The sequence below is a fragment of the Trachemys scripta genome, chromosome 7, assembly GCF_013100865.1.
Source record: "Trachemys scripta elegans isolate TJP31775 chromosome 7, CAS_Tse_1.0, whole genome shotgun sequence".
Classification (NCBI taxonomy): domain Eukaryota; kingdom Metazoa; phylum Chordata; order Testudines; family Emydidae; genus Trachemys; species Trachemys scripta.
In genome coordinates, this window is record NC_048304.1 from 115,149,234 (window position 1) to 115,169,715 (window position 20,482).

Here is a 20,482-nt window from a genome sequence, read left to right on the forward strand (position 1 = left end):
AACTGCCTGGGCTAAAAAGGATAACAATACACAATGTGTTAGGAAATGTAAGCATGTAAGTAATGTTTCAGATTTAGACATTTTATATTTATGTCTCCCCTCCAATCAGAACCTCCACTACCTATGCCATCTATCATACTCTCTCCTGACACGGGTAAGATCCAGCAATATTTGAACTCTACTTTTGTCAAAAACTTCAGTTTTAACAAACATTTTGGAATGCTGCTTAGACTAGCTCGTTTGATTTGAAGCAACGGTGTATTTTGAAGCGATCAAAATTTCTTAACTTCCTATTCTCTTCACTATAGTGAGTGGAGCATTACAACGTTTAAAACATGTTACAATAACACATTAAACTTAAAAACATCTTTATTATATCCAATCGGCAGTGGGCTTCTCCAAAAACCAGAGCCAATTAAAATACAAGTTAACATTCTGTACCTTAAAATCAAATTTATCCTTAATTTCACCAGGCAACTTGGCATTATCTTCACTTTTCTTTAAACTGAAATAAAGCAGTTGATTAAACTATTAAAGAATGTCATAACAGTATTCAAGAATAAGCAAATAAAGAATCAAGCCATTTTAGTAACAGGTACTTATAGACCCAAAGCAAAGTGACTTAAGTGCTGTAAACCTATGAGTATAAACCTGCATCCTAAAAAAGCAACAGAGAATCCTGTGGCACCTTTAAGACTAACAGATATATCAGAGCATAAGCTTTCGTGGGTGAATACCCACTTCGTCAGACGCATGTCAACCTGCATCCTAGATCCTCAATAAAGACTGCTTAATAAAGTAAAGGCCAGCTTATTTTATTTTTTTAAACCATACAGCACAGCTGGTATCTAGCAGTAACAGTTCTTGCATCTGAAGACAACTGGGGGAGGTTTTAAATGTACATTTAATTACACGCATGCTGAGGTGTGTCTCATTTTTTGTAGTGATACATTTTTAAAAAAAATTCTGATAATTAAGATTTCATTTTAACTTTCTTGACATGAAAATTAATGCAACTTCACTGTTAATTATTACAGAAAGGACATAAACTTAAACAAACAATCTGGGCCAAAAAGTTCTTAGACTACACTGAAAAGCAGCAATGTGGGGTACCAACTCCTCTATGAAACTTGTCTTCTCCAGAATCTCAGCCCTTTTTCTTCTTTAAGTCTCTAGTTTTTGGTTGTGACAAAAACCTCAAACACTAAGTGAGAGTTTAGACTTGACCTCAAGTTAATTGGCAATTAACAGGTTTGTAAAGGTTAGTGTGGATGCTCACCAAAGGTCAGGGTACAAATGTTTGTTCTTTACTTTGACTGAATCCCAAGGTAAAGGGCAAATGTTTTGTATCCATGGAACCCCTCCTCTCTCACTAGAGAGCAAACATCATTCTTGGATGAAATTCTGTCCCTAATGAAGTCAATGGCAAAATTCCCATTGACTTCAATAGAGCAGGATTTCATTCCATGTAACCACAGTTATTGTACATATGGAAGAGTAGCATAAAGCAAGCATGTAATAGCTTTGAATTTCTTTTAACACTATGTAGCAGCTGCAAATAGAGGTAGCACCACAGTGACATGTAGGCGCTGGCTGCAAAAATCTTTATTACAGGGGAGAGGGATAGCTCAGTGGTTTGAGCATTGGCCTGCTAAACCCAGGGTTGTGAGTTCAATCCTTGAGGGGGCCACTTGGGGATCTGGGGCAAAATCAGTACTTGGTCCTGCTAGTGAAGGCAGGGGGCTGGACTCTATGACCTTTCAAGGTCCCTTCCAGTTCTAGGAGATATAATATAATTAATGGAGATATCCTATTATTATATAGTCAGGTAACAAGAGGCAGAAAAAAAAAATCAGCTTGACTTTTCCCACCCCAAATTCATTTGCAGTGCTGTAACTTACAAGAGAGATGTTTTCCACTTGTAAACTCTGCATATGTTATATTTAGCCACTCGGGGACAGTATAAAGCTGTAAGAGGTCATTTTCAGTCACCTTTGAGCTTTTTTTTTTTTTTTTTTTTTAAATTTCCGGCCCTCTCCTGCCTCATTTTCTTATGATGTTCAGATTTACAATGATGTGGAATATCTTTCAGTATAAGATCAAGCAACATAGATCATCTAAAGGTATTTGAATTATAGTAAAAGAAAAACTTAGAATTATTCTTGATTTAATTCCTACTTGCCTATTTTTAAGATTCTCTGAGTTACAAGATATTGCTTTAACACCCTAAACTTACTTTTGTTTAATTGGCTTGCATACAATACCATGTGCACACCAATCTTTCTTCTGGCAGTCTGGAGAGCAATAATATGTCTGTTTACACTGAGAACATCTCAGGTCTCCTAAAATTAACAACAACAAAAAGTCAGTCCTGTGCCTAACCTAAAGAAGGGAAGAGGCACAATCTGAACAAAAAAACGTTGTTTGCAGTGCTGTATCTGTGTTGGACCCAGAATATGAGAGGGACAAGATAGGTGAAGTAATATCTTTTATTGGACCAACTTGTGTGGGTGAAAGGGACAGGCTTTCAAGCCTTGAAAGCCTGCCCCTTTCATCCACACAAGTTGGTCCAATAAAATATTTTCTCATCCACCTTCATTCTCTCAAAAAGAGCTGTCAAGTTATAGAATACACATTTATGATTAACTTAATATACCATTATCTTTTTGTTTTAGAAGGCCAGTCTGTACTTCATTAATTTTTCACTTAAGCATTTGCTTTTTCATCGGTGTGGTGTCACTGTGGATTTTTCAAAGCATGGATTCATTGATTGATTTGCCTGATGCTTTTGAAATCCTTGCTATTTATGTTTTACAGAATTACTATGCCAATTTAAAATATCAATTTCTTTCAAAGTGAAAGTCTGGGGGAGATGGCTTAATATCTACATTTTTATAAGAGCCTTTTGCACATATATATTTGAAAGCCTAGTCCAACTTGAATACTGTGCGTGCAGGCCTTAGGGATAGTAATAAAGGCTTACCATACAGACCACAATGATGGCAAGTAGTCATCCGAGGGGTCGGCATTAATGAATTAAATAGTTTTGAATTGTAGCTTATAGATAAAATATTCTCAGGGGAATTCCGTATCTTTTTCTGCTTTGTGTGAAGCAAGTCAGAATTGGAGCTCTGTAAGAGAACACAAATCTCAAATAATATTTTTTAACAGGAACTCAAAGCCCTAAAGCAGTAATATTCCAATACAGAATATCTACAATTCTAGAACAGCTTACCCTAGTATAGAAAAGTTACAAGTTCTCAAAATTCCAAAGCACATACTACTTTCTTTACAAATAACTGCAGATAAAGCTACCAAATTAAGTTTTCAGTATTGAGTAAGTTTTATTCAATTAAGGTCCTGATCACACTTTAAAATAGTAATGAAAACAGACATTTAAAGCAGATTCTTCATTTTTTAGAATATAGAGCTGTTTCACTTAACTAACAAACTGTGGATCACAATCATTTAGGGGTACCTTTTGATTAACAAGAGAAGATGCTAGGATCAACAGAGAGATTGAATAATTATTTTCATAGTACAAATTTGTGTAGTTCCTAAATGCTTTAATCCAGTAAGAAATCTCAACCTTTAAAATGTAAACAGTTTTATTCTTTCAGTGAAACAATTTATCTGTTTATTTAAACTTAAATAATTATGCCAACACAGCAGCAGCAGCTTCCCCGGAGACGAACAGGCACCAACTTTGCCGGGGGATGCTCCAGGCCGGCCTCTTCCCATCCCTGCTCCACTCCAGACCCACCTCTTCCCACCCCCACTCCACCTCCTCTCCGGAGCACACTGCATCCCCGTTCCTTCACCCCGTCCCAAAGTCCTAAGCGCCGCCCAACAGCTGTTCGGCGGCGGTTAGGACTTTTTGGGAGGGAGGGGAAGGAATGGAGACGTGGAGCTTCCCTGCTCCTCCCCCTCCCTCCCAGAAAGTCTTAAGCACCCTGGCAATGGGGGAAGCGCTGGGAGGGAGGGGGAGGAGCCGGAGGAGAGGAACTTGTGCAATACTCCCTTGTAAAGTCGTTGCTTTTCCACAGAATCTTACAAGCAGTGGACAGAGCAGGCACCCAAACGATGTTATAAGGGAGCATTGCACAACTTTAAATGAGCATGTTTCCTAATTGAGCAGCAATGTAACTTTGGAACAACGTTAAGCGGGAGGACGTTAAGTGAGGAGTTACTGTATCTAAGCCATGCCAAGAGTCCTACACTACTGTGATATCAGAGATAACTAATCACCACCCCTACTCTATAGCTAATTTTCATGCAACAATATTATTGGTTGTATGAGAGCGACTACACAGATGTATATTACTTGTCCTAACTGCCACTTGCACAAATCAACACAACCCCCAGACACAAGTCGACACAAACAATATACACAATAACCCCAAACACACACAGGTCCTCACTGCAGCAAACATTCTTCATTCTCCACCCACACATAACTCCTATCACAACCCTGCCCCAGATACACAAAACAACTCCAAACATCACTCTGAAGCCAAGAATGCCTCTTGAGTCAGTTTGCAGTGACAGAAACAGCTACAAGTATGTTTGAAAACTTTTTTTATTTAGATTATCACTGGGATTCACAGTCTGTTACTGTCCAATTTTTAAGTTCTCAACCATTTTTGGCTCTCCCCTGCCCAAAACCAAAAAATATGCCTATGCAACAGCATGGCTTTCAGCTACTAGTTTTATTTACAATTCTGTAATTAGACCATTTAATGAATAATGCATCAGCAAATTATTTTACATTTGATTTTACACCTAATTATATTTTGTTTGAATTGTTATCTAAGGAAACAATAAAGGTCATGCAAAAGCAAAGAAGTTCTGAAACTGCATCTTTGCCAGCTACTATCACTCTTTACTCTGTCGTAATAGTAGGTGATTTCAGCTATGTCTACACTACAGATCTTACAGCAGCACAGCTGTACTGCTGCAGCTGCACCACTGTAAGTTCTCCCGTGTAGCCGCTCTATGCCGACAGGAGAGCTGTCTCCCATCAGCATAATTAAACTATCCCCAACAAGCGGTGGTAGCTAGGTTGGCAGGAGAGCATCTCCTGCCGACATAATGCTGTCCTCACTAGTACTTCTGTCAGTGAAACTTACGTTGGCCAGGGATGTGTTTTTTTTCACACCCCGACCAAAAAAAGTTTTGCGAGAAAAGTGTTATTGTAGATACAACCTCCATATGCTATTTAGTAACTCTTTGGTAAAAAAAGATACACAGCATTAGTTATGAAAAAATGTCAGTTTCAGGTCTCACATGTGCGGGCCTCAAACAGATTTTAGGGCTTGTCTATACTTACGCGCTGGCTTGGCGGCAGACAATCAAACTTCTGGGTTCAATTTATCGCATCTTGTCTGGACGCGATAAATCGAACCCAGAAGAGTTCCCCGTCGACTCCGGTAATCCTGCTCGGCGCGAGGAGTACGCGGAGTCGACGGGGGAGCCTGCCTGCCGCGTCTAGACCGCGGTAAGTTCGAACTAAGGTACGTTGACTTCAGCTACGTTATTCACGTAGCTGAAGTTGCGTACCTTAGTTCGAATTGGGGGGGTTAGTGTAGACCAGGCCTTAGACATTTAAAATTAAAGACCTTACCTCACTGTAGCATGAAGGCTGGCCTACATACAGTTTTTTCACCAATGTAACTAAATCAGGTTAGCAGCAGTTTAACTTAAATCAGTGCAAACCCTAGTGTGAACACTCAGATCAGTGAAGAACCAAATTAAGCTAAATCGAATAAAGACATTTTAAAAATCTTATTGAGAATATGCTATTAGCAAATTGGTATTTGTCAATAAGTTAGGGAATGCTGTTTGTTCAGTGNTTTTTTTTTTTTTCTTCTTTTTTTTCTGGCTGTTGTCTTGCTCTGCTTTTTGTTGGTCGTCTTCTCCCGAGAAGACGACCAACAAAAAGCAGAGCAAGACAACAGCCAGAAAAAAAAGAAGAAAAAAAAAAAAATTATGAGACCTACAAACAGAGGACAATTTTGAAAAATTATTAGAATAGAAGCGAGAAATATAACATAACTAGCCCAGAAAGAAGGAATTTACAACAGACACATACATTTAAAAGTAGGTATATCACAAACTTCTAACATTTGTCAGTTTCTTTTTTCAAAATTGCTACACTTTATTTCATGTGAATACAATATTCATCTGACTGAATGGCCAAATGTTAATTTTTTACTCACCTGGATTAAGTTTGTACCAGCAACCTAGAGAGAAAACAGGATAGAGGAACTGGGTCATTCAGTTTCCCTACATTTCATGCACCCCAAAAACTTAACATTTATGACCTCTTCGAGCATATGAACATCACTTTAGGACTCACATCAGTCTTACAGATTCAAAGATTACATTTGATCCAGGATCTTTCTAGATCATTATCCAGTGAAGAAGGCAATTTATTGGCTTAGTGGAGGACAGATGGCCTTTAACAAGACAAGGGTCTTTTAAATTTCCATCTTTGTCAAGTCAGTGATTTTCAGAGGAATATTGGAGAAGCTACATTATAAGACAGGGGTAGGCAACCTATGGCACGCGGGCCGAAGGCGACACACGAGCTGATTTTCAGTGGCACTCACACTGCCCGGGTCCAGGGGGCTCTGCATTTTAATTTAATTTTAAATGAAGCTTTTAAACATTTTAAAAACCTTATTTACTTTCCATACAACAATAGTTTAGTTATATATTATAGAAAGAGACCTTCTAAAGACGTTAAAATGTATGACTGGCACGCGAAACCTTAAATTAGAGTGAATAAACGAAGACTCGGCACACCACTTCTGAAAGGTTGCCAACCCCTGTTATAAGATAAATATGGATGGGGAGGGAGATTAAGTGCATCTCTCAAATTATGTCTTTAATTTTGACCAGTGCACTGTATCTCTGATACTGTTAGCAAATCACCGTTCCAATGCCAGTTTTTAAATTTGAGCCATTGGTACCTTCTCATTAAAACGCTTAATATTTTTTCTGATATTTACTTGGCAGTTTATAGACTACCTGTAAATAACAGTGAAAATTTTGCTGAGCTACTGGGAGTTTATGTTTAAAAATAAGTTAAATGTGCCGTTTAAGTTTATATTTTATAAAGTACACAAATAAGGTCACTTGTAAGCAAGAATATTGCATCTGCAAACAACAAAACACAAATGGTTAATTGTAAACTGAAATGTGATGCCAACAGGAAAAAAAAGGAAGCAAAAATAAACACAAATGCAAATATTCTAGAAAGGCATAAAATATATGGTGATCATTTGTTAGCATTATACAAGCTACCAATTTGGCACAAAACCCCAACTTACAGCATTTTCTTCCTTAGTTGAAGGTGTTAACAGCAAACTACTTCTACCACTTATGCTTTCCACTGAGTTTCCTAAAAACAAAGAATTGTTTACAAAATGGTCTGATTTCATAAAACCAAAGACAGGCGTAGTATTAACAGATTGTTTACAAAAAGCATGAGAAATTTTCAAATAATATTTTGTCTAAGAAAACTGAAGATCTTCCATTTCTACAAATTAAGAGCAAGGAATATGAAAACACAAGTGCCACAGCTTTTTGTTTTACAATTGACTAACATTAATTTTTGACACAAAATCATTCTTACCAAAGACATCACTGAAACTACAGTATCCTCATGTCATAAAAACCAGACCAGTCTAACACTTGATACAAGACTTTGGATGAGTAATTAACAAAAACATGCATCCTTATCAATACAACTTTTACACCACTTACGTCCATGGGTGTGACTTTAAAAGAGTATGACCCCAAACACAAGATTTAAAGAGAAACCGAATAAACATTCTGAATTGCCATTAGTAGACCCAATATTACGGGAATAGAAATATTAGCTAAAATAATTGTTTCTAGTTTTACTGCACAGTTAACCTAGGTGATTGGCACCAGGTCTGAACATCCAGGTTAGCCTAGTCTGGATGTGAATGTCCCCATAGCAAAGCCATACCTGCATTACTGTTTCACACTATTTCTGCACTTATCCATGTGCCTAGGAGGGGCATATCCCATGGTTCTGTGTGTTGAGACACTCAAGAATTATTTCCTAGGGCTTTCAATTATGGGAGAAGCTGTTTGTCCTTGCGAGGTGGGGGAGAGGGGTTGGGGCGGGGGGGGAGAGAAGACTGAAAGAAGAGCACTGGAAGACTATCAGCACTCAAATGATTTTGCCTGCATCCTCACTGCTCTGCCAGGTCTAGAAGCCCCCAGCAGCTCTGCAGGGCCAATTTTGCAGGGGAAAAATAAAATTCTGCACAGAACATTCCATGCAAATTCTGAATTGCACAGTGGTGCAGAATTGTCCCAGGAGTATTGTATGCTTGTTGCTGTTTGAAAGAGACTTACACAAGCAAGGGGAAACTCCAGGTTTCAAGACATAAGCGGTCCCTGAAATTAACTTTTTTTTAAGTGACTGGATTACAATTTGATAGTCTCCCTTTGATGAATTTTATTCCTTAGTCAGATACATTTACAATTGTTGTGCATAATTTTTACATATACACATGCGTATGGCAAATTAATGTTATCCCGTTACCATGTACTCAAACTGTATTCAGATTGATGAATCTTTATCAAACTGGAATTTCAGATTAGTGAGGAAGTTTATTAAATTAGTCTTTCCCCTCCCACCTGCACACCACATGTATGGGCATGTTGTATAGTGCTACAAAAAGGTAAGCCTTCACATAGCTTACCCTATTTAAAAGATGTTTTCTCTCACCTGTTAGCGTTCCCTTGCTCATCTTTGATCCAAACTCTTCCTTGTTAAAGTCATTTGCCACTCCACTCTTGCAATGAGAGCTAGCATCTCCTAAACCATTCTCACGACTAGTAAAGAACTGTCTAGTTTGCTCACAAAATAAGAAGTTTTTGTTGGATAATCCAGAAGTTCTACCTCCAAGCTCAGAGCTTTTCACTCGGCAGTTGGGGTAGGCGCGAGGGCTTCTTAAGGATTCATTTGGGGCTTTTGTCTCCTTGCTCTTTATATGAAATCGTTGGTTTATCTTGTAAACATGCACACCCAAATCATTCCCTGACATCCTACAATGTTACTATTTTGTAATTACAAAAACCTAGAGGGAAAAAAAAGTAGTTAAAACATGTGTTAAACTGGATATAGCATTCAACTCTGACTTTTAAAATACTTAAATATAGTTTAATTTTAAGGAAAGTTTTAATGATGCTTATTAAACTAATGAAGAAAATAAAGTATAAATAATTATCCTAAAAGAAAGGTGTATTAAGTTTCTTCCTTAAAATTTCAACCATTTTTGTCATTCCTGACCGAGAATTTGTTAGTAAAGAACTCTCAAAGGGGTAGTGATGGTGGACGGAAATAAATCTGTCTCTCATTGAGCTGTCCATATTTGTAGTAAACCCGTTTATGTTAAGCTAATACTAACAGCATAATTCCGAGAAAAACTGGAGATGTAGCACTTAATTGTTATAGTCCCCTGTTCTTCAAGGACTAGAGATAAGCAACTGAAGCCAAGAGTGCTGAAGTATTACAAGTTGAAATATTAGGAAGAAAATCAAAATTTTGATTTGGCAAGGATTATCTTGGGAGTATACTGTACCAGGCTCTGCTTTTCAATGAGTTTTTTGGCATTTGGGACTAGTCTCCACTAGAAAGTTAGGCTGACATAAGTCACTATATATATATATATATATACATACACACACACACACACACACACACACACAGAGAGAGAGAGTGTGTGAGTGTGAGTGTACTTAAATTTATCTCCAGACGACATAAGCACCCTGTTACGGTGATGCAGTAACACCACCTCCCCGAATGGCATTGAGCCATGGCCAACATACTGAGATTGACACAGAATAAGTGTAGACACTTCATGACTTATGTCGACCCTTACAGGCCTCCAGCAGCTGTCCCACAATGCCCGACAGTGACTGCTCTGGTCACAACTGTGAACTCCACTGCCCAGGGGTCATGGAGACCAGAACCCGCCCCCTCAAATGTTAATTTTTGAAATGTCTTTTCCCAACAGCCCAGCTAGCAGCTCTCTCTTGTTGTGTGCAACTGCCCAACTGGTCATGCCACTTACACATTCTAGACACTCCTGTCTGGAGGTACTATGGCCTGAGGAAAAGAGGCTGTGCAAGCATAGCTACAGAGCAGTTGTAGAAATGTGGTCATCTATGAAAAACTGAATAGGGGAGGCAGGCAAAGTGAAACAACAGGGATCAGCAACAGTACCACATGGAAATGAAGGAACTGTGGCAGGCATCCCACAAGGCCAGGAAGGCCAACAGTTAATCTGGTGCCTAGCCGCAAACTTGCTTTTACAACTACCTACTTGCCATACTTAGTGGAGACCCCACCAGCACCCTGCACAGCACTGCTAATACCTCGGAGGAGCCCAAAGGAGACACCAGCCGTTAACAGCAAGCAGGAGGAGGAGGATGGGGGATCTGCAATGTGGCATTGGAGGCATCCAGCTATGTCCCAAGCAGGACATGTTTGAGACTACACTACAGTCTAGCCCAGGGGTCGGCAACCTTTCAGAAGAAGACTCGGCACACCACATTTGCTCACTAATTTAAGGTTTCGCGTGCCAGTAATAAATTTTAATGTTTTGGAGGTCTAAGTCTATAATACATAACTAAACTATTGTTACAGGTTTCAGCAGCCGTGTTAGTCTGTATCCGCAAAAAGAACAGGAGTACTTGTGGCACCTTAGAGACTAACAAATTTATTTGAGCATAAATTTGTTAGTCTCTAAGGTGCCACAAGTACTCCTGTTCTTTAAACTATTGTTGCATGTAAAGTAAATAAGGTTTTTAAAATGTTTAAGGAGCTTCATTTAAAATTAAATTAAAATGCAGAGCCCCCCGGACCAGTGGCCAGGACCCAGGCAGTGTGAGTGCCACTGAAAATCAGCTCACGTGCTGCCTTTGGCATGCGTGCCATTTGTTGCCTACCCCTAGTTTAGCCAATCCCGCCAGCTGAGCCTGATGCACAGGAAGGAACCTTGAGTAAATATGTGAATACCTTTTCCATTACAATGCTTAAATGTACAGATGGTGCCAGACACCAACTTCACAGGACAAAGGTATCTACTTTTTGTTGTTTTACTTGTACTAGAAGAGGTAGCAGTCCAACATTGGCAGGGGGGAGGGGGGAAGAGAAGAGATGTGTAAATGTTTATGTACACAGGGATGTCCCCTGAATCCTCCTGAGAGATCTCAATGAAACTTCCATGGATTACTCTGCAACCCTCTCCTGAAGATTTCTGGAGATGGCAGTCTTATTTCTTCCTCTGCAATAGGACACTTTCCTGTGCCAGTCACAATGACTTTGGCAGCCACCATTGCTTTAAACAGGCTAACAGCATGCAGGCCCAGGAGGCTTTGGAATGCCAGCAGCAGCTGTGCTCTCTGGGCCTTTGTTACCCTCAGGAGCGAAATATCAGCTAAAAATCACCACCTGTGGAAAATAGTGGCACTACTCAGTGCCATTGCCCTGCATTCATACATGGAAACAAAGATCAAAGTTTTATTGTTTCAGGCAATCAAACAATTCCCGCCCCCTCACTCCTATTTCCCTCATAGGGCATACTCACTGTGCCTGGGACCAGACGGCGGTGCTCTGCCAAAGTGCTCCAAAGCTGAAGTGTCAATAAGAATGTCTTGTTTAAAACTTTTATGGGAATGAGTTCTGAAGATTAACTTTCACCTTCTGTTTTAACTAAATACAGTGACGAGTCTTTGTGTTTTATCTGTGGCTATTGCCGTTGCAGCCTTGAGGGATGTCCCCTCCTCACCTGTGGAACACCTGGCCCTAATGAGGAAAAGAAAGGAGACAACATGGAAAGATAAGCTCAACAAGATCCTGCAGGTCAGTGCTGCATTGGACTATGAACAGAAGGCCTGGAGGGCGAATACTGCTGACAATATGGAGAAAGAAAGAAAAGAACGGATAGCAGAAAGGCCCCGGAGTCACAGCAGGAAAAGTAGAGGGAAATGCACCCAGACATAATGGGACTTCTCCAGGAGCAAGCACTAATACTGCGGACACTGGCTAACCTACAAGTTCAACAAGCATGGGCTCGCCTCCCTCGGTAGTCAGTCAATGGAGAACTCCCTTTTAGCACCTCCCTACACCCCCAGTGTTCCATGTGACATCAGAGGCTGCGTTCCTACCCCCACCACTCCATGCCAGGGGACAGTACAAACAGCCACAGCTTCACGTACACTGGCCACAGTTGCTGGATGTGTAGCAAAAACAGACAAATGGAGATGAATGTTCTTTTCCCTCACTAAATCAATAGAGCAGAACTTATTTCAGAAGTTTTCATTGCATTTGTTTTTTAATCAGTTTTTGTTGCAAGTGGTTGATATACAAAACAATTTTTTTTTAAATATCTGCCCACCGCTACTCAAAGCGCCCACTACTTGTGATTGTACAGGGCAAAGGCTCTCATAGGATCAGTGACAAACAGTGTAATAATTATAAATGTACAGCAAGCACTGTATAATTAACAGATGCACTGTCTGTACTATTCATATAAATGCACACCAAGCATCACATAATTCCTAACAGGCCCCAAAACTTCATGTCCAGGTAGAGCACAATTCACCACACTACATTATGGTGGCTGACAGTTAAAGCGCTCTTTGAAGGCCTCCCTCAACCTCATAGGTCTATGTTGTGCTCTTCTAATAGCACTCGTGCCTGGCTGTTCAAACTCATCAGAAAGCTGCTCCACTTCTGCCCTCCACCCAAGCAGCAACTTCTACCCCTTTGCCTCACAGATATTATGCAGGACACAACAGGCAGCTATAATCATTGGGATATTCTTTTCGCTGAGATCCAATCTTGTGAGTAAACACCAGAATCACTTCAATCTACCGAAAGCACATTCAACTGTCATTCTGCTTCTGCTGAGATGGTAGTTGACTCTTTCCATGGTGCTGTCAAGATGGCCGGCGTATGGCTTCATGAACCGGCGAAGCAAGGGATAAGCTGGGTCTCCCAGGATCAGTACTGGCATTTCAACATGGCCAATGATAATCTGTTGGTAGGGAAAGAATGTTCCTACTTGTAGTTTTCTGAACAGTTCTATGTTTTAAAGATGTTTGTGTCCCGCACCTTCCTTGACCAGCCAACATTGATGTCCGTTGGTGGTGATCCACTAACACTTGCATAACCAGAGAAAAGTAGCTCTTTCTATTGATGTACTCTGTGGCAAGGTGGGCTGGAGCCAAAATAGGAATATGCGTATCTTCTATCACCCCACTGAAGTTTGGGAACCTCATTGCAGAAAATCCATTCATTAGATCATGCACATTACCGAGAGCCACACTCCTGTGCCACACAAGTCTATTAACAGCCCCCACTGTGGATTTTCAAACTCCAAAATGATTGCCCACTGACTGGTAGGAATCAGGCATTACAAGCCTTCACAGTCCAATCGCCAACTGCTTCTCAGCTGCTTCCAGCTCTTTTTCCGGTGTCGATGAGTTGGAGGCGAGATCAGCACAGAGACAGAGGATGAGCCATGCTTGTCATCCCAAACCTGCATTATGATCCAATCCCACTGGTCAGTGCTCATTTCTTGTGCCCAGGAATGCTGTTCAACCATCTGCAGCTGCTCCGTGAATGCCACCAACAACCTTGAATTAGTTTTTGCTATGTCCCACAGCAAATTGTCCTCATTGAAATGATCATCTCCCCATTGCCGTGGTTCTTCCCGTGGCTCTGCAAATACTGGAGGATCCTGTCATGTGTGTTGCAAACACAATAGTGCATAACTGTGAGGGCTCCATGCTTCTATCAGAGATGGCAGACAGCAAAAAGTGCCACATGGATTTACAGAAATTTTTTAAAGATACAAAATGTATGGGATGCGAATAGTATTATGGGATGGAGAAAACTGCATAATGAGAACTTGACCCCTTGCTCCCACTCAACAGTGACTCATTTCTACCCCACCATGCACTGTCAAAATTTTCCAAAAAAGACAGCGTGCTGGATGGAGGCAAGTGGCACAGTGCGATACCTAACCATAGTACACTGCGCATCAACACAAGCACTCCTGGTGAGTGCACACAGTGCTGATGCAAGGAGCCAGGTATGAACACACACACACACGTGATGTACTAACTGTGGCGGCTTTTCGCCAACAGAACTTATATTGACCAAACTTTGTAAAATACACCTGGCCTTGGGTTCCAGAAGTTAAAGTACAATGCAGTACTGCATTATTGTATATGTTAAAGAATTTGCTAATTGGAAATAAATTTGCAAGAAAGCCATGTACTGTTTCTCAGGCTATATACAATCAACTACCAACACATGCTACATACAGTGCATACTGTAACTAGGTCTTCAAATAAGTAGTTTCTGAGCAGCAGCTACTGAAAACTCCTTGTCTCTGTAAGAAGCAAGCTGCCTGCACTATTTTAGCTCACCCTTCTTGTACAGAAGTAAAACTAAACCTATTCCCCAAAGTGAGCAGCAAACTGAGCTCAATAGAATCCTAACAAACCAACATAATTTTATCCCTCAAGTATACAGTGTAATGAGACTCAGAACTTGTCAAAAGCCTCGACGGAAGCTCCAGAACATTGATAAATACATGCAAGATTATTCATTCTTGTCCCTCTTAATACAGCCTTCAACTTAAGTTTCAAAAAGTGTTGCAATTATGCAAAGCTGAGTTGCAGTAGTCTGAGAAATAGCCAATTAACTCATGAAAAATGTAAGAATAAATATTCTCTCCTTATCACCTCACAAACCCAGCCCCTTAGTGTGGCAGTTGAATTTTGTTATCAAAAAGGATCACAGACAGTGACAAAGTTTCCATAGATGCAGAAAATCTACAAATTCCAAGGACCTGATTTTGTAAATAAATTACTGTATTTACAAAGAAGTTATAGTTATTGCTAGAGCTAGCACTTTGTAAAGTACCTGTTAGAAATCCTTGGAGAGAAAGTTTTCCATATTTGGACTCAGATCAAAAGTGAACTGTTCTGGAAAGTTCTGAAGAGCAATGAATGGCCATAGTTATGTTAGTGTGTTTTTCACTTTGAAAGTTACTCAGACACTTGTTTGAATTTAAATCAAACATGTATTTTTAAGACTTCTACCTTGCCAAGAATTTAATGAGGATAAAGTACTGCATCTTAGATTAAGAAACTTGGCATATAAAAAAATATTATTAGATAATTACAGACCCCTGCTTCTATACACTACATAATGTATCACTAAATTAACATATCAAGGTGAGATGTTAGAAATAACAAATATAGCAGAACTGAACAAGTTGTTTGGTTGACTGAAGCAAACATATTATAGACAATTCAAATATTTGATCTAGTTATATTACTGACAAGTCCTGAAAAGCTGTTTCTCTTACTTAGCCCAATGGTTTCTACAGCTTCATGCATCTCCAACAAGAATGATACAAGCAAAATACTCCTCCTGCTAAGCATTAACATCCAGCACCCTAAATAAAACTGCCTGGCTTAACATGCACTGAATAGATTACAACACCTCAATTTAACCTAAGTAGAGCACACTCAAGGAAATCATTCAGTTGATTTTAACCATAAAACTTTGTAGTTCTAGAGCAGGTGTAATCAATAGGTGGACCGCAGGCCAAATCCAGACCACTAGATGCTTTTGGATGGATTGCAAAATCTTATTTTATCTAGAGTCTAAACCTTGACTAAGAAATTTAGACCTTGACAAAAAGATAATTGATTACCCCTGTTCTAGAGCATCTTTCATCAGACGCTCAGGAAGCCCTGAAACGCTAAAGAATGAAGTCTCACACCACCAAGAGATAAAAGTAAATCACTATTTTACAGATGGGAAAGGAATAACAGGAAAACGAACTTGACCAAGTTTACACAGGAAGTCAGTGGCAAAACCAGAAACAACCTTTCCATCAGTCGGAAAGAGACACAATGCTAGTCTAAATTCTAAACAGTGTTCTTGAGATTTGGCAACAGCACTGAGGGGAAGAGGCTGGTTTCTGAGGCAAAGCATACAAATGGGAGACAGCTCTGTGTTCTATTACCACCTTTGCAATTAGTTCGCTTTAACTCTTTAGGCAAATCACCTAAACTGGGATTTTCAGAAGGGCCTAAGAGTTTCTCTCTGGGGAAAACTGACCAAGATAGCTATCATTACAGTGACCAGACAGCAAGTGTGAAAAATCAGGACAGGGGTGAGGGGTAATAGAAGCCTGTATAAAAAAAAGACCGCAAAATCAGGACTCTCCCTATAAAATTTGGACATCTGGTCAGCCTAGCTATCACAGAATAAAGCATTCTGCCATAGTGCCCCATATGGAGGCTCTTATTCTGGAATATGAGTGCTTTTCCCAATTTACCTTAATCCACTTCTGGATTAAGGGACATGACAAGAGGCCCTTTTATTCTGGAATCCACATAGGCAGTTACTCTGTAATAGCCAAAGAGCTTTAAATCCACCCCCCTCCTGGCACCAGAATAACTGCCGAGTAAGCCCTAAGAGAAGCACAGGCCTCCTCATGATTTGCAATGGGAGAAGCATCCCTAACGCCTTTAGGTCCCTGGGAAATCCCAGCCTCGCCCATGGGCCTCAGTTTCCCGACTGTCCAATGGGAATAACCATGTCCCTGGTTCACGGTCTGTTGGTGCCACACAGGAGCGCTCAGCTTTTAAGCCAGGAGGTGCGGTGCCTACTTCCTCCCGCAGAGCCCCACTTCCCAGCAGCCTGTGGGGAAACTGAGTCATGGAGCCCCGACCCCAGGGCCCCAGCCGCATCCCCCCAGCCTTGGGCAGGGCTCCCTCGGCCCTACAGTGCGCCCGAAGCCCTGGTCACCATGCCGCCCCCGCAAAGGGGCCCGGCCCTCTGCTCACAGCGTCTCTCCTCGCCCCGGGCCGGCGGACAGGGCAGGGCCCACGCAGCGCCGCGACCGTTAGCCAGGCCGGAGGCAGGGTCACTTCCTTCGCGCGTGCGCCCAGCCCCACCACGTGCCGCTGCGCTACCGGGCCCCGCCCACGCACGCGCCAGCCTCGCCCCCGGCCCGGCCCTGCCCCGCCCCGACCCTGCCCGCTGGAGCTGCCGCGGAGCTGCGGGATCCGGGTTCAGGCCCCCAGCGCGCGGCGGCGGGCTCTAGCCTCGGGCTCACCCCGGGGCCTTCGCCCAGGCTTCGGCCGCGTGCTCCGTCTCCCGGCCGCGGGGCTTCGGGCTCCAGCCCCCAGCGTAGCTCCGCTGCTAGTCCAGGGAGTTACACTGGTGTGAAAGTGGTGCAAGGGGAGAAGGCAACAGGAGATGCCCTGTGATGGAGAGATGAGATCATCATAAGCGACAGCCTATGGAAGAACCTCTGATCTCGATTACTCTCGCTCATGGGTTGTTGTTTTAAAATATTTGCCTCACCATCACCCCTGGCCTCATGGTAGCCCTAACTCTGTATTTGTTGCCTTGTCAATAAATTGCTGTTCTTTGATGGCATCAAATGTAAGGTGATCCAATAAGCATGGAGGCTGTCCGCATGTAAAAGTGGCCCTGGTTTAACTGAAGGGGTGGATTTAAACTGATGTAGTTAAACTAGTGTAAACCCCAGTGTGGCTGCTCTGATTTCAGTTAAAGGCTATGTGTTCACTGCAGAAATGGTGTGTTTTGATACCAGGATCACTGCTGTGATATAAAATTGAGTGGAGGGAAGGCACGGGTAGTTCTGACCTTAATGTAGCTAGTAGGGCTAAACCTCAGTTGGGGGGATATAAGGGTGACCTCGACTAACTAAGCTGAGGTATAAACTACAGTGGTTTGTTTCCATTAGGATTTTACATTGAGATAGGAATCTCGAATTCACCACATCTATGTAAAGCCACAACTTTTTTGCAGTGAAAACATCATCTGAGAGTGGCTTTTTCCATTTAGTTTAAATTGGCCTGGGAACAAGTTGAAATTCAACCAAAATAGACTGCTCAAACTGAAATCAGATTGTCCCTGGCTCTGCCCACAGTGGCTTGGGTCCCTGGGCGGCACTTACTACCGCCCAGTTCTGGCCTGGCCAGGGCCTCAGGGGAGAGGAGGAGCAGGGGGCATGGCCTCACGGCAAGTGGGGGGCCCAAATGTTCTTTGTGTCCAGGGTCCTAATGAATCTTAATTCACCTCTAGGCATGCACAGACTGAGTCTAGTGGCTTTCCTACTTGGAGTGGCATGGTGTAGTGGCCTGGCTCTGTTATCAGAGCTAACTGATTATTTTACAGCTGATTCTAGGCTTGATTTATAATGGGTTGAGATGCAGTTAATAACACTGCAGATGGCACCCTCCAATCATTGTCCCGGCTGCAGTGCAAAAGTACTGGCTTTTGCACTTTTGGTGCCCTTTGTAATGCAAGCATTTCTGCACTTTGCACCCTGAACGATACCTGAGACAGCACTTGCATATTTAGTCTGCATCCTATCCTACGCTGAATACTGCACACTACACTAGACTGTGCTGTATAAACTCACTGCATTTTGCTGAATCAGTCTTTCTCTCGCACTACCACATGCGCTCTGCAATCATAATAACTGTGTCTATCTAGGTCCTTACAACAGCACCCATCAACACAACATCTCAGTGCCTCGCAAGAGTCGGCCAAGATCTCAATAGGCCATTGGACCAATTTATCTGCTTACTTGCCCCATGATAATCAGTTTGCAATTTGCACTCTGCAACTTCAAAGTCCTGTATGCAAATTAATTAATTGCACCTTTTAATTTATCACATCGCAAATAGTGATATACTGTCCTTGAAACAAGTGCTGGGCAATTCGGTCAAACAGCACTTTACCTTATTTTTTTAATATATTATTTATTTTGCAAAAGAGTCCAGAGGCCCCAGTCAAGATCAGAGCCCTATTGTGCTACATGGTGTACAAACGCATACCAAGGCATGGTCCCTGCCCCATAAAGTTTACAGTCTAAGAAGACAAAAATGTGTCTTCATTTTATATGGCACAATCAATATCAGTAGGATGCCTAACTTCCTGGTGCATGTTCACCCCAGCAGTAAGGCATCAAAATGACAATGATGCACATACAATTGATTGTGGAATCACAACTGCATCCACCATTACTTGCATCTGCAAAAGTGAGGGCACAAAAGGGAGAATTGGGCTGAAAATCAGGTCCATAAAACTTAATTTTTAATGAGGCTTAAACAGGTAGCTTTCCTACTCTGCTCCAAACAAAATCTGTACATACTGTATAAAGTCAAATTTAAACCCTAATTATAACAGCAGAACATAAATATCGACTTAAATTTTCCCTACAAGCCTGGATGTTCCTAAGGTTTTCCACATTGTTAACTGTTTCATTCTCATGTAAGAAAGAAAAGGGTGAATCACAGATGTGCATCATTTACTGTGAATGAACACTCACTGTGGTGCCACACCACAGGGTGGTGTGTGTGGGGATGCTTGGAAGTTACCACCATGTATTTTTGTCCCTTGGTCAAGAAGGAGCCAAACCCAAAGAGCACAGCAGACCTCATGAGCATATTCAAGTCCCATCAAGTGGGAGCCAAACTCAAGGAGCCCAATGAAGCACAGACAGTATACACAATCATACGTTGAACTCTTGCCGAATCTACTGTGAGCAATGTCTCCCTGTGGTGTCATGAATGGGTGGATCTTATTTTGTGGCGGAGCTTGGAAGAGGGGGCTCTGCCAAACAATGTATTTATGTGCACTGGGATGTCCTGTGAATCCTCCATTGCGATCTTGAGGAAACTTTCCTGGAGGAAGTCTGAAATCCTCTTCCGAAGGTTTCTGGCGATGGCTGCCTTATTTCTTCCACCGCGGTAGGACACTTACCCATGGTACTCAGCAATTACTTCAGCAGGCACCATTCCAGCATGCAGCTAGCAACATACGGCCCCAGTCAGGAAGCGTGCAGGAGATGTTCCCATTCAGCCTCTGTTACCTTCATGAGTGAGATATCAGCTAAAATCACTACCGCCTGTGGGAAACGGTGCCAGTATTCAGTTCAATTCCCCTATCCGCATATACTCATATCTGTGTGCTATCCCATCTCCGAATGTCCCAACTTACCCCCTCTCCGTGGGCTGTACTTATCATGTCTGGGACTGCTGCCATGCTCTATGAATCCCAAGGAAAGTGAGGATGTAGTGCTTGCAACTTGTGTGGATCAAGGGGAATGAGCTCAGTATACTAAGTTTCCATTTATCTTGTGAATACACTCACAATAATATCTCTGTGCATTGTATCTTTTGCACCTGGAAATGTGGCTTTGAGAGTCTCCATCCACATGTGCGGAGCGGTTCAGCTAGATAAGAAGGAGAACAAAGTGAATGTGGGATGCCATGTTCTAAGAGATCTTGCAAGCCTCTCATGCTTTGGATACCGAACACAGGGCTTGGAGGATCACCTTCAGAGACAGAATGGATAGGGATA

At 41.8% G+C, this 20,482-nt stretch overlaps 1 protein-coding gene across 2 annotated transcripts in view; it reads right to left on the reverse strand.

Annotated features, from left to right (window-relative positions):
- TDRD1 (tudor domain containing 1) overlaps positions 1 to 17,020 on the reverse strand; it is a 62,959-nt gene extending 45,939 nt beyond the window's left edge. For both annotated transcript variants that reach the window (XM_034777102.1, XM_034777101.1), the window contains exons 1-8: positions 16,927 to 17,020; positions 11,637 to 11,854; positions 8,771 to 9,122; positions 7,335 to 7,405; positions 6,219 to 6,242; positions 2,984 to 3,131; positions 2,237 to 2,342; positions 442 to 505 (exon numbers count right to left, since the gene is read on the reverse strand). In XM_034777102.1, the coding sequence (XP_034632993.1) occupies positions 442 to 505; positions 2,237 to 2,342; positions 2,984 to 3,131; positions 6,219 to 6,242; positions 7,335 to 7,405; positions 8,771 to 9,089 (732 nt within the window). In that variant the 5' untranslated portion in view covers positions 9,090 to 9,122; positions 11,637 to 11,854; positions 16,927 to 17,020. The remainder of the gene's footprint in view (positions 1 to 441; positions 506 to 2,236; positions 2,343 to 2,983; positions 3,132 to 6,218; positions 6,243 to 7,334; positions 7,406 to 8,770; positions 9,123 to 11,636; positions 11,855 to 16,926) is intronic.
- Positions 17,021 to 20,482: the final 3,462 nt, after the last annotated feature.